This window comes from Tympanuchus pallidicinctus, unplaced genomic scaffold (assembly GCF_026119805.1).
Source record: "Tympanuchus pallidicinctus isolate F22 unplaced genomic scaffold, pur_lepc_1.0 scaffold27, whole genome shotgun sequence".
Classification (NCBI taxonomy): domain Eukaryota; kingdom Metazoa; phylum Chordata; class Aves; order Galliformes; family Phasianidae; genus Tympanuchus; species Tympanuchus pallidicinctus.
In genome coordinates, this window is record NW_026294744.1 from 6,572,891 (window position 1) to 6,586,531 (window position 13,641).

The 13,641-nt window shown below is 40.5% G+C and overlaps 1 protein-coding gene across 1 annotated transcript; it reads right to left on the bottom strand.

Moving 5' to 3' along the window:
- Positions 1-1,546: 1,546 nt before the first annotated feature.
- FGFR1OP2 (FGFR1 oncogene partner 2) lies at positions 1,547-13,552 on the bottom strand. The gene is made up of 6 exons (XM_052690588.1): positions 13,450-13,552; positions 10,073-10,209; positions 8,763-8,880; positions 8,007-8,149; positions 5,137-5,250; positions 1,547-4,021 (listed from the first exon to the last, which is right to left on the bottom strand). The coding sequence occupies exons 1-6, from the start codon at positions 13,451-13,453 to the stop codon at positions 3,884-3,886; spliced, it is 654 nt and encodes a 217-aa protein (XP_052546548.1). The 5' UTR covers positions 13,454-13,552; the 3' UTR covers positions 1,547-3,883.
- Positions 13,553-13,641: the final 89 nt, after the last annotated feature.

The following is a 13,641-nucleotide window of genomic DNA, read 5'->3' on the forward strand; positions in this document are numbered from 1 at the left end:
CTTACTAAATAAATCAGAAACTTCCCAAGTTAATTTAAATCTTACTTTGAACATCTACAAAGCGATTTCAGTGAACAATTCTGCATGAAAAGGGTGACTTTAGCTCTGTGGTTCTGTGATCTTCTAATTCCATGAATTTGTTAAAAAGCCAAAGCTAAGGACTTGTTAGTTGTATAACATGGCCTACCTTCAAGCTGCCCTTCAGTTTTTTGCCTTGGTCAAATAGCTCCAGTGCTAAATTTATGACTTAGCTTGACATCTCTTACCTGCCTTCAATTTGATATTGAAAGCAAGTTTCTCTTCTGAGAAACCGCAAGGAAGTGGAGAAAACATTACACTTCATCTTGTGAATGTAATCTACTGCCATTTATCACTTACACATCAGAGAAACAAACCCAGAGACTGAGCAAAGTCAAAGTGACTTATTTAATCTCGTGGAAAAAAAAAAAAAATGTAATGGTCACATTCTTAACTGTAGCAAAGTGTTTTGATACAAAGACCACAACCCTGTGGGAGTACTTCTTACTATTTGCTCTGCTTCTCTTTTTTTTTTTTTTTTTTTTTTTTTTGTTTTTAAAGTACATGGAAGTACATGGATCATAGAACCACAGACTGGTTTGGGTTGCATGGGACCTTAAAGCGCACCCAGCCCCAACCCTGTGCTGTGGGCATGGCTACTACCCACCAGCTCAGACTGCCCAGAGACCCACATCTACCTTGGCCTTCACCAACTGTGGAGGTGGGGCATTCACAGCTTCTCTGGGCAGCCGTGCCTGGGCCTCACTGCCCTCTGAGTAAAGAATTATCTTTTCATTTCTAACCTAACTCTCCCCTCTTTTAGTTTAAAACCATTCTCCCTTGTCCTATTGCTATCAGCCTGTGTAAAATGTTGGCCTCCCTCTTGCTTATAAGCTCTGATTAAGTAAGCATGTGAAGGCTGCAGTGGCATTGCCTCAGAGTTGTCTCTTCTAAAAGCTGAACAAACCCAGCTCCCTCAACCTCTCTTCATAGGAGAGGTGCTCCAGCCTTCTGCGCATCTTCGTGCCTTCTCTGGATCCACTCGAACAGCTCTGCTCCTTGTGCTTCAGGCCAGACCTGGATGCAGTACTCCAGGTGGGGCACGTGAGGACACAGTAGAGAAAGGCCACCCCCATCTTAATGCAGTCCTGGTAACAGCTGGCCTTCTGGGCTACAAGAGCTCACTGCTAGCTCACATCAAGCTTTTCATTCACCAGGATGCTCAAGTCCTCCACAGGGCTGCTCTCACGGAGTTCTTTCACTCTGTACCTGGGATTGCCCTGACCCATCTGCAAGGTTTTGGGCTTGGCCTTGTAATGGAAGTGAGTGTTAAGTTTTCCAACAGAAAATTAACATTTCACAAAGATATATATTTTAAAACAGTATACATGGGTCTGCCTTTCTGCTCTAATGTACAAAAAGAAGCCCAGTGGAAAGCAAAATGGTGGTGTTTTTTTTTTTTTCCTCAGATGCTATAAACACAGCTCATTTCGGGCTCAGTACCTTGCTGTAATCACACAAACATCCATATTTTCAGTCAACTTTATTGATAAAATAAGTTTACTGTACAGTACACAATTCTAGCCATAAATTCTTTTCAAGCTATCCGCATTACAAAAATAACAGGTATGCAATGAAAAATAGTCACTCCACACAACGTGAAGGCTCTTTAAAATCCTAAAGTGATCAGGGCAGGGGAATGGAAGGGGAGACGTATCAAACGTGAAGACTAGGAGTAGATAAATTAAGTAACATTTCTTAATTTACAAAAATAAACACTAATCAAGCATTATTTCATAATAGAGCAACCTTAAAGAACTGCCACAGTCTAACAACCCTTCTCTGCTATACACTCTGCAGGCTGTATTTGAGACAAAACAGAAGGTCAGCCGTGGGGCTGCAGTCAGTGTCAAATGGAGGTGAATGTCTCTGATATCAGTCAAGAGCTGAAAAGACACTTGTAGAAAAAACTGAAACCAGAATTTCTTCCAAAACACACTGCATTAAAATAGATGTTGCTTCTGATAAGTCACCAGCTTGCAAGCTGCAGCAGAAATGCAAAATACTAAGTTACGTAAGCATGGGTGAAGTTTTATAGGTAACAGCAAACAAGTGTAATTTGAGCCTGAGATAAAGTATTCTGAGAAAAAAAACCTTCAAGTTTGGAAACGGTTAAAACCTTCATGCACATCAATGTCCTCCATATATTCTTAAACCTACCAAAAAAAGCTATGATGCTCTGGTAGAAGAAGCAGCTGTTACCCCAACTACAAAAAATGTAGAATGTTGGAGAGCTTCATTCCTGTCCTTTCTGAGCTCTCGTTCCAGCTGCGTTTCTTGGCAGATGTATTAATTAATAAGAACTCAGTGTTTATTTTCTGCTACACGCTTTTCCCACCACTCTACTTGCTTCTCATAAAGCATGTGACAGTATCAAAGCAAAAATATTAAGCTCCCTGTAAGTCCATCCATCCACTGGGAATCTAAAGTTCCATATTAGACCTTTTGTTGCACGTACCTTTGCATCTACGGAGGCTTTACTGAATCAACATTGTTTTTAAAACTGCCACATTTGACAGTGCTTAATGCTCAATTCCATTCACATTGTTGTAACTGAAAATGAAATTTGTTTAAATGATAACTGATTGTAGTCTTCAACTCATTTTGCAAGGTAAGTTATTAAACAGCCCCAATACCAAAGCGTGTATACCATTTGTAGATCTGCAGTCTTCTGTTTTTGCTGTACTTCAAGTACGCATTCCAAGAATACAGTAACATGCTGAACAAAATGTGGTAATACAATCAGTCTTAGCAACAGCCTTAGCACTTTGAACAAGTAGCAGAAGCAGTCTGACAGAAGCCAGATGTGAATTATTTCAGCACCTCTTTTATGGCAAATACATCTTATGAAGCACTTCTGGTGTATAGGCATACAATGCAAGCTACTTCTTGTTCTAGAAGCGCTAATTCATTTTCACCTCTGCAGCTTTTTCAGGAAAAAAAGTGAGCAGTCTTTCTGTCAGCGTAACATACTGAAAGCTCCCGCTGAGCTCCTTGACTATGTAGTACTCAAAGAGGGAGAATACTATTTGCAGGTGTGCAGGCTGCCAACTTTGCTATAGAACTTCACCACTCCTTCTCCCAGTTATCTTTCTCCGCCTATAGATTGAGGTGTTTTCAAATTGCTGTTTCCCACTTTGGGCAGCCAATCCCCAAAGAAATACGTGAGACTCCAGCAGCTTGCCACCTACAGAGAACTGAGCTTGGTTTTCTCTCGTAAGGTAAATACAACTGCATAATTATCACCTATGTTGAAGCAACTGGCCTTACATTGTAACAGGACAGCCTGTGGCTAGCAGAAATCCTTCAGCTTTATGCTAGCTCTCTGCATTAAAAGAGGCTCATTGCTAAATGCTGAATTTCAAACAACTTACTAAAAGGAAAAACGAAGTATGGATCGTGCACAAAGCATAGTCAGCCACTGTCTTTTAGCCAGAGATCAGCCTTTAAATCTCACATTTATTGTGTAATAGCTGCATTGAAGTTTTGTCCGAGCAATAAATTATATAAATTAAGTGAAATTATGTGTTTTATTTGTAAAATGACTTCATATAAAAATAATTCCCAATTCCTTAAGTGCATTAATCCATTTCCTACTGAAGTTAGATCCATGGCAATTAATCTGTCACTATGGTATTTATAGAATACCGGTTGGAGTTTCTTTTACACGGTATAAAAGCCACTAAACTGAAGTTTGAGATGCATAAGCCTGCTGGTGCCCTATTCAGTAACAAGTGCTTGACAAGTGACCCCTGATATTCCGTTTGTAAAGTGTGCAATTAAAGCTCGTTGGCTTCCACAGTCTTTAGCTCTTCCTCAGGCTCAAATCACTGCTTGTTACTAATCCTGAAAGGGATGTACTCTCTGATGCATCTTCTTTCTTAAGGTTCAGGAATGATTCTCTGGTTATCTGAAGAATTTCTCTCAAGCCTTTGTTTTCTTGCTATAATGGAGGGATAAAAAAGGTATTTAATAGAACTCCAGAAAGTTGAGATAACTACATAAAGGATCTCTCCTTCCCTTTGCTACAAACACGCTTACAAAAGATGAGCAACAAAATAGCAGTATGAGTGAATGATCCCATAACTCGAGAGAGAGACAGCAACTCAGTAATTGTGATAACGTTTACTCTCTTACTAAGGGATGAGTTTCAGTAATGCTAAAGCAATGGGAACAATAGAACCAAAAGCATTTTAGACAAAACAAACTATACCAGAAGGTAAGTGTGCAAAGCAGCATCTGTTTTACATGCCAGATTACCACAGAACTACAAATGGAAAAGATCTCTTTAGTGAAGAGTTTACTGAGTTTAAAAAATACTTTGAAATAATTAAATATTCCACCTAGTTCCCCACTCATTAATAATGTGTAACTTGGTTCCACAAAGTCTTACAAGAAAGCAACCAAATTGGTGGCACACTGGAAAAACCTTTAACAAAAGAAATTATTTAATATTTGAGGAAATCTGGAAAATCAAGCAGGTGACCAAAGCAGAAGTCTGAATCAACATCTTGGGGATTTGTGGCAATTTCAGTGAAGTTGCTACAAGAATACAGAACGTGATTTGCTCCCAAGTTCTGGAAGGATGGCAGCGCAGCAAAGGCCAATCTAAAGTCAGGTATGGCCCCCTCAGATCCATCAGGTGTTGATGATACAACATCAAACTAATTCTCATAAGTAACCTAATTATCTAATGCTAATTAAGATAGATATCATGCAGCTATCTTTTTGCTGGCCTTGATACTGCCAGTGGATGCATGAGAAGCTGGCCGTTCCTAAGTCCCAATGTACTGAAAGACTGCACAAGAAAGAAAGAACTGTAGGGTCAGAGCCATGCAGCACATTTTAAAGCTTCTGTGAATATATTTGGGTAATGGTAACCTGCTCCTCAGCTCCCAAAATAAGTGGTAGACAAGTTTCCCTATTTTGACAACTACACCCTGATCTGTATGTAAACACAATTTCTTGTCTGACAGTCAATTCTGAGCATTTCACACTGGGAGGGTGAAGGAAGACAAATCCCTCTTTGTGCCATCGCTGCTTTGATTTCATACTTACTTCCAGCTGAATGATACGTTCCTGCTCTTTACAGCCATGCCTGTCATCAATTTCAATGGCTTTCCTCATTACTGCTGCCATTTCTGTAATTTGGTCCACGTGCACTTGCAGTTCCTAAGCCATACAGATAAAAACATGTTTTTAGTAATAAGCTTTATTCGTTACTAAAAATAAGCAAAGCATTAAATGTGCATTTTAACTGCTGTGTCACGTAATAAAAATGTGAACACAGATCTAAACAAAGAAGCACCAACTCTACAGCACGAGCAAGCACTGCAGTTCTGTTCCTTTAAATCAATCTGATTTGCCATACAGTTCCCTTTCAGGAATTTTACAGAAGAAAACATGCCACATGACTATTCCTTTGACAGCTTCCACATCACCCAGATGGCTGTTAGACAGCCACTTACTTGCTCTGGCAAGAACTTCCTGTACTGCAGGAGCTGATGTATGTCTTTCCGGATGTGCAGAAAGGCCAACTTCATCTGAGCACAGCAGCATATGCAACCTGTTTGAAAGCTGGTCCCAAGTCTACTAAGCACAAGTACAGGCAGTACTAGCTCATGGGTGGGCATTTCTCTCTTAGAAAGAGCAGGCAAAGCTGTTGTCTTGACTATGCCATAAATTGGGAAACTCAGCCCTTTTTGTGGTCCTTCTGCTCAAATCATTTCCAATTTCAGCTTATCTGGGATCTGGACTCCAGAGGTCCTTGTCCTTGCTGAACCCTAAGAAACACCCTTGTGCCCTGCCTGACCTCTCTGTGTCTGCTCATTAACTCTGATAAGGTACTTTCCTATTATAAACAATTACTGCATCTCACTGAAAAATTCATGAAGGAAGAAAAAAAAAAAAAAATGCCGTAGTTTTCTTTGCTCATCTTGTTCCACTGCCAGGAGAGGGGTGATAGGAGTCACTAACACAGGCATGTGTTAGATTTTAAATAATTTTCCCTATTTGCAAAGAAGTGATATCTTACTTGGACCTTTGTTGGCTTGGATGATATTTTACTTTCTCTCTGGCCAGCATACCAGCAGGAAGTGCTTATAGAGCCTCTGCTTATTTCTCCTGAAAATGTAGATAAAGAGCCCATGCTTTTGGCATTCACTGCTGTTCAGTTAAGCCAAATACTTTAATGTATTTACAGAAGCTTTTAATTTTTCCAGTCTTTGAACCTGTTTCTTATTCCAAATCTACTAACAGACCAGCTTATTCTTGTCTGGCCTGACCTTTGGACAAAATTCACAACATTTATTAAATAATACTAGAAAAAGAACAGTAGGACTGAAAGCTGTTATCTACACTGAAGAACAGTATAGATTAAACTTAAAAATGGCATTTAACTTATGAACTTGACTTCCACACACCTAGCAGATGATCCTCTTGCCTTTGAACTCACAGAAACAATTAAGCTATCATACAAGAATTCCTTTGCCTGGAATCACAGTCTAAGCAACAACACACTTCATTAAAAATGAACATTGGCCCTTCCCATCATTTTCTGCTGTTTCAATTGCCAAAGCTGTGGTTTAGCTGTTTACTCATTAAGTGCTCATTTGCAGCATGGAAGTCAGGGAAGGGGGTGGGGAGGAGAGAAAGAACTTGCTGTAAATCTTTATATTCTTCTCAGTTTCCAGTGAAAATGCGCACATGGAGCATTTTTCCTTCATTGAAGGTTGTTTTTCAAGAGATTTTTAAAAGAATACATTTGGCTCGAAAGGAAGCTGTGATCAGCGGTAAAGGAATGAGCTGGCAAGGACGTATCGTGGAGAAGGACTGGGAAGGAATCAGTGGCTTTTAGATACACAGCTGTCCTCATTTGGCTAGCTCATGTGGCATCTTGATCAATATGATCCAGAGCCTGTTACAAGGTCACTAACAGGAGATCAAACAGCATGCTTAGGCTCATTACTAGCAATCCTCATGCACTCAAGAATGCTAAAAGAAACTGCTTTTCTGTTAAAGGCAGGTGCTTGATGATCTGCAGAAAGTAATGAGTTAAATAATATTTTGTAAATAGCCACTGAAGTTGACAGCTGCCACTTAAGAAAGCAGTGATTACTGGTAACATTGAGATTGACTCCTTAGGCATATGGAATTCATTGTTAATGTGGTAAGAAGTATTTAAAGACTGCTCCAAGACTGTTCAGTCTTACTGGAGGTCAAGATTGATCTGAGGGATAAATAACAAAATTCCAGAAATAGTAAGAGTCAGGAAAGGGTAATAAATCCTTTTTATCAAGAATATTTGTGAGGTCCAACTTAATAAAAAAACTGAATCCCAAATCTCCTGCTTAAATAACACTATTTTCCATTATTATTATTTTGTTGTCCCAAGCTTTGAATCCATAAAAGTGTTTCTAAATGAAATTTTGAAGTCCATTTCAGGACTGATATTTTACTTTCTTGCCTTGGTTCCAAAGGATTAACTTAGGTTCCAAAGGTATCAAATAATAATAATGCTACCTTATAACACTGATACCAAATCAAATGTCTTAATACTGTTTTGCTAAACATTTGGCTTACTCCTTCCACTCAGACAGCAATCTGAGGCATTTAGACCGAGATCTATGGGTACATGGAACTACAGGTGAGCAGTTGCCTTAATTTACTTCTGTTTTGCTTAGGTCTTTAAGTAGATAAGGTAATGAAATGCTACTTGATAAAAGCTTAAATATATCAGCAGCTGGTAAGGTTGACCTACTGATGGATCAATTTTCCTGTTTGTGTTTCATTAGGACTAGTTAGTGCAATAATATAAGAACTGAGATGATGCAAGTTTTGTGTTGATCCATTACAAACTAACTTACATGTTAGTGGAGAAAAAAAAAAAACAAAAAAAACCCTTAAAGCCAATAACCCAAAGGAATTACCTTGGAATGTTGCTCTTTTAATTTCATTATTATACTTGGATCATCCTTTTTGCTTGCCATAAGCAACCTAAACATCTGTTCTCTGTACTTGCTCATTATGAGTTCCAAAGCAGATTGATGTTCTTCAAGAGACGTGCGTAGTTCTACCAACAAAATTTGATGTTCAGTTAAACTTCATCAGAGAAGAAATGAAACACAATGCAAAGATACTGCTGCCTGAGAAAGCTGAAATAAACCCTTAAGTTAGCATGTCCCTTCCTTCCCCCATCAAATCTTGGTTGTGTCCTCAAACACTTCAGTGGTGTCTGCCCAAGAATCTCCTCGTTCAGTCAGAAACAGAGACTCTGCTGTCCACTTGTTAATTCCTAGTGTATGGAATTTCAGAAGGAATTATACTACTATGCTTATAACTCAACTTTTCCTGACTGTTTCCACATTTGTTATTTTTAAGTAACGGGAAAACATATCTTCATATAGATAGTTACATTGTAGAAGCAATATTCAGATCTCCTCACTTACAACAAACACGAAGGATGGACTGAATCAGATGTTCTATACAGCTTTTCTTGTTAATTATGGTTCTGGTGCTGAGACATTTAGGCTTTGCATTAGATTACATTGTGATCAGTTAAACTGACAGGTTCTGCTTAGAAGAAAACCTGTATAAATATTCTTTGAGACTTGGTCAGTGAGGAAAGTATCACTGGTTGGAGTGATGCAGGCTAGAACCTGAATAGGACAGAATGTTAATCTTACCTTTATTCTCCTGTTGTAATTCCCTGATCTGCCTGTTCTCTTGCTGGATACCCATCACTAACGTAGACCGAGGACGATGTCTTGCTACTTCATTGAGCTCCTGAACTTCCTCTTGGTACTATTATAAAAAAAACAAACAAAAAAAACCCCCACACCCACCATATTTCAGTAACCAATGGAAAACGTTACTTAGCAAGTCACAAAGAACCAGTCCTAATGTCAGCCAAAGTCTATAGCCAGCAAGATAAATGTTTCATTTTAATTCATTTACATAAACAAAAACACATCTGGAGGTGGTGTCAACTTACTGCCCTTCAGAGACGCTCATATTAAACCAAGTTTGATACCTCAGGTCTCTGTAGTGGGCGCGGTTTAACCTTCAGCTGGTGCAGGTCAAATTCCCCATCAGATCATTACAGCTGACAAACACTTGCTAAAGAATAGCCATGAGGTACTGACACCTCTGTGGCTTCCTGATAGCTTAAAGCTTGTGTATGAGTACAAATCACGTGGACCTAAATGCATGAGTCCTGACTCTCAACCAGTCGGTAAACATGATGCTCTTGATATAAGGTTACGAAGCCTCTGCGTGAGCAGTTTCACAGGGATGAAGCATACAGTATCATAGAGCATTACAATTGTTTGGGTTGGAAAGGACTTCAAAGATCATCTAGTACCAACCTCAATATGCAGGATTTTGTTACTTTACAGGCTCATTAACATGTATTAAAACAGAAATGACAGGATGAACTTCCAAGTGGAAAGACAGTTGACACCTTTATGTTTTGCAGAAGTTCTCTAGTGAAAGTCACACTCAACCTAATGATAAGCCTTGGACAGCTTAACATCAGAAGGGAAATAATAGCGAATAAGCCTAAAAGGCTACCTGGAAAGAAAAGGAGACAGTGAAAAGATAAAGTATTCTACACAGAAGACACTACGACAGGGCCTCTGTCTGATTAAATCTGCACATTGTAATCATCAAACAAGTAGCACTTTACAGAAGAACAAAACACAAGGCACCACTGCAGGACACTAACCCCATTTTTACCTGTGCTCTTAACATAAACACCAACTTTCAATGTTTAAGCTAGAACAGCAGGCAAAAGTTCCTCACAGGATCAAACAAAATTATAAACAACCTAATTTTAGATGACAGTCACACCCACAATAAGAATACTTCGTATGGCATTAAAGGATTAACCAAATAACTACTGATTCTACATTGCAAAACAGACCACAGAAATGACTTCAAATGATGCGTTTCCAAGTTCTACTCCTGATGGAGTAAACAAAGTTGAAAAACAAACCTGCTTCATTGCTTCAACCCGTTTATTAAGAGCTGTAGTCTGTTCAATAAGAGCTTCTGCAGCGTTGTCATGTTCCCGCAGCCGTTCCACCAGCGCTTTAGCATCTGCTAAGGCTTTCTCAATTGTGCAACTCATTTCTAAAGAAAAGAAGTGCATTATTTTCACACCACCACCCGTTTGCTATAGAGAGAACCACTATCTCTGGAACACACGTGCATATATGTACTTTTCCTATGTATGAAGCAGCTGACTACAACATCCTACAGTGTGAGAGCTGACATTTTAGACCCATGCTGTCTTTTAGGAGTAGAAAAAAATCATATAGCTTAAAAATACTGCAAGTCTGGCTTTCCATTTTCTGCTTTTTAATTGCTGTTGAGATCGTGTATTGCAGCAAAGGAATGAAAGCAAGCTGTGTTGTGAGAAGAGTATTTGATATTCTCTTGATATTTGACATGTATAAATTCAAGACGAAAGAGAATGCCAGAAAGGATACAGAGGGCTTGAAGATTTTAATTAAATCAGTAAAGAAAGAAGAACTAAAACTGGCAGTGTAGAGGAAATTACTTAGGGCAAACTTAGAAAGCCAAAGGCCTGTGTTACATCTTCATGTCTAAAATGTCTAAAAATGAATGAAATGAATTGTAAAATATGCTGTTTTCAACAGGATAGAGCAAGACAGCCATTTAGCTAAGACAAAGAACTGACTGCATAGTTAGAATACCAGCCTTCTAATTACAGTAGCTGTAAGCAGAAATTACCTAAACTTGCAAAATGTTTGCACATACTAGGATTTCCAATGCATGGGCCTTTGCTTTTTTATTTTTTTTTTCCTCTCCCCTAAAACTATTCTCAAAAGATTCAAGTGACTGAGATTCTTCAAGCTTCTTGGTTTTGTTCTCTTTTAGGAAGCCTTGCATGTTTTCGATTGAAAAGGAAAACTACTTCAACTCCTTGAAAGTTCTTTGGCAATCAAAAAGCAATAAGAAAGCCTTATTAATAACACATAAGGTTTGAGTCTTGTTTCAGGAAATTTTCTCAAGTTACTGTAAAAATCCATTTCTCAGCTGGGACATTTGCAGAAGGAGAGGTTTTTGTAAACCTACAAGGTCAGCAAGCACTGAGCTACAGAAAAAAATTACTCAAATTGGTTTTCTAACTTTCTTAGGCACCTTTACAAATCATGCTATGGACCAGAAAGCCCAGCTGGATGAAATCCTCACATTATCCCCAGCTGACCTTTTCCCACCATCTAGGTAAGTAATAGAAAGAAGACACTTCAAACACAGGAGATTTCACCATTCTCCTCAATGATTTACAAGGATAGCAAGAACATCCCACCAGTGAGTGTTAGGCTGGGGGAAAGTGAGTAAGAGAGTCTGCAGTGCTCTCTCTGAAAAGCCTGTGTGAGCCCCTGAACTTTCTAAGTCTAAATTCCCCAAAGCATTTTAATTTGGTAGTTTTATTAACATTTCCTATGTTCAGAGGAGCACGTGACATTTACTTCATGCAAAATGGTGCAAAATGACCTCTTACAGACCGTCCCATCACAGAAGGATTAAGCCTTATTTATGGACAAAGAAGCCTGAGCAAACAAGTTCCAGGTCTGCACAGAGCACAGCTGTTTTAAACTGTGCTTTCTGTATTTTCAAAAGCAGCAACACTTTGGCATATTCGGATTTCTTATAAACATTCATAATGTGAATTCCTTCCTATCAACTAAAGTTTTGATTTTAACTTCCATATGATATATTTATGTATTCGAGTTCTTCAGCAGACTGATGCGTTACCACAGGCAGTTCATTTATACACTGTGGCTTAGCAATTGGAGCTCTTTTTGATATTACATACAAAGGAATTGAAGACTATTCCAAGTAGGAAGGGACCCATAAAGATCACCACATTCAGTTCCTGTCTCCACACTGGACAGCCCCAAAATTAGACCATATGTCGGAGGGTATTGTCCAGATGCTGCTTGAACTCTGGATAACATTTCAGGTGGTGTCAACACATTGCATTGCTTTTAAGGATCTGCTTTTCTTGTGTCTTACTCCTCCTTCCAATTCTGGTCTCACATTCTCACCAGTCTACAAAATGGTTACAGACAAAACACGAGCTTCCATGACAGATGACTGAACTGCTACAGAAGTTGATTTCATTAGCTCAGTGTTTCAGAATTTGAGGAGCAGACGTTAACTCAATTCCCAGGCCACGAATTCTCCAGCCACTACAAAACAAGCCTCTCAGGCCTCCCCATGAGCACAAAATACATTTTGCATTCAGACTACAATGCAGTTAACACCTCTGATAATTTGCATCAACACCACATTTTAAACATAGTGCATGGAAGGATGAACGTGTACTGTCATTTTGACTGCACGAGACAAAAACCGACTGGCTTTTTCACAGTGACTGAGCTGGGGCAGCCATGTGTGCATCTTGTGCAGGCAGAAGGCCCCAAATCAGGCAGCAGCCCCAAACCCACATCATGGTGTGGGAGCTCTGGCAGTCCTGCAGAGTCCTCCAGGAGGAGGTCTGCTGTTTGCATCGTGATATCCAAATCTTGACTAGGATTCCTTTTGGCACAGCAGTAGTAGCCTCACTCTTGGCAGTTACAATACTTTCTTCTTGTTCAGCCAGCTGCCTATTAAGAACAAAATAGCTGCCTTGCCACAGAATACATCTAAACACGTGAGTTACCCTGAACACTGGAAAGAAAAACGAAAGATCAGTGACTCAGATACCAAACTCAAACCGACTGTTAATATGCGAGCACGAGGACTTGCAACAGCACACCTCAGCGCCCTCTGCCCCAGCTCCGAGCACAGCCGTCACCCCGCAGCTGCCCCACAGCCCAGGGCCAACAGGTAGCAGCGGGAGCAGCAACACCGGCAGCGCAGCAACGCTGCCGCCCCACGCTCATTTCCTGCCGCCTCCTGCTATTGACTAATTGCTTTCATTACCTAATTCGGCTGCACTTTACCATACAAAAAAAAAAAAAAAAAAAAAAAAAAAAAAAAAAAAACCAACAAAAAAACAAAGGCTCCGCCAGCACCGCAGCCTCCCTCTGCTCTTTCCTCACTACTGAAAACCTTCTACTACAGCTTCGTTCTTCCTTTTCTCTGTAACATTGCACAGCTCCATAATTTATAGGAGCTTTAGGGAGCGCGCTACCTGGCCTTCCCTCAGCTCTACCGTGCCCCAGCCAGGCCTATCGCGGCACCTCCCACCTGTCGCGACACAGTAGACAGGTCAGGGCTGGTGGCAACTCCCGACCGGCCCGCTCTTACCGACCCCTTCGGCCCCACCTCCCACCGCCCTCCTCACCAACAGCCCGTTATCGTGCCCCCAGCCCCCTCGTTCCCTCCCTCGCTCACTCATCACCGGCGGCTCCGGCAGCGCCCGGCGCCGGATGAGGCCCGGCCGCCCGCCCCGCTGTCAAATGGCGGCGTGGGCGGAGCGAGGGAGGCCGCACCGCCCCCTCGGCCTTCAAGTCTCGCGAGGCCTCACCTTACCGTCCGCTTTTCCTTGTGCTGCCCTGTCGGTCGTTTCGGCGGCGCTACGCGGGC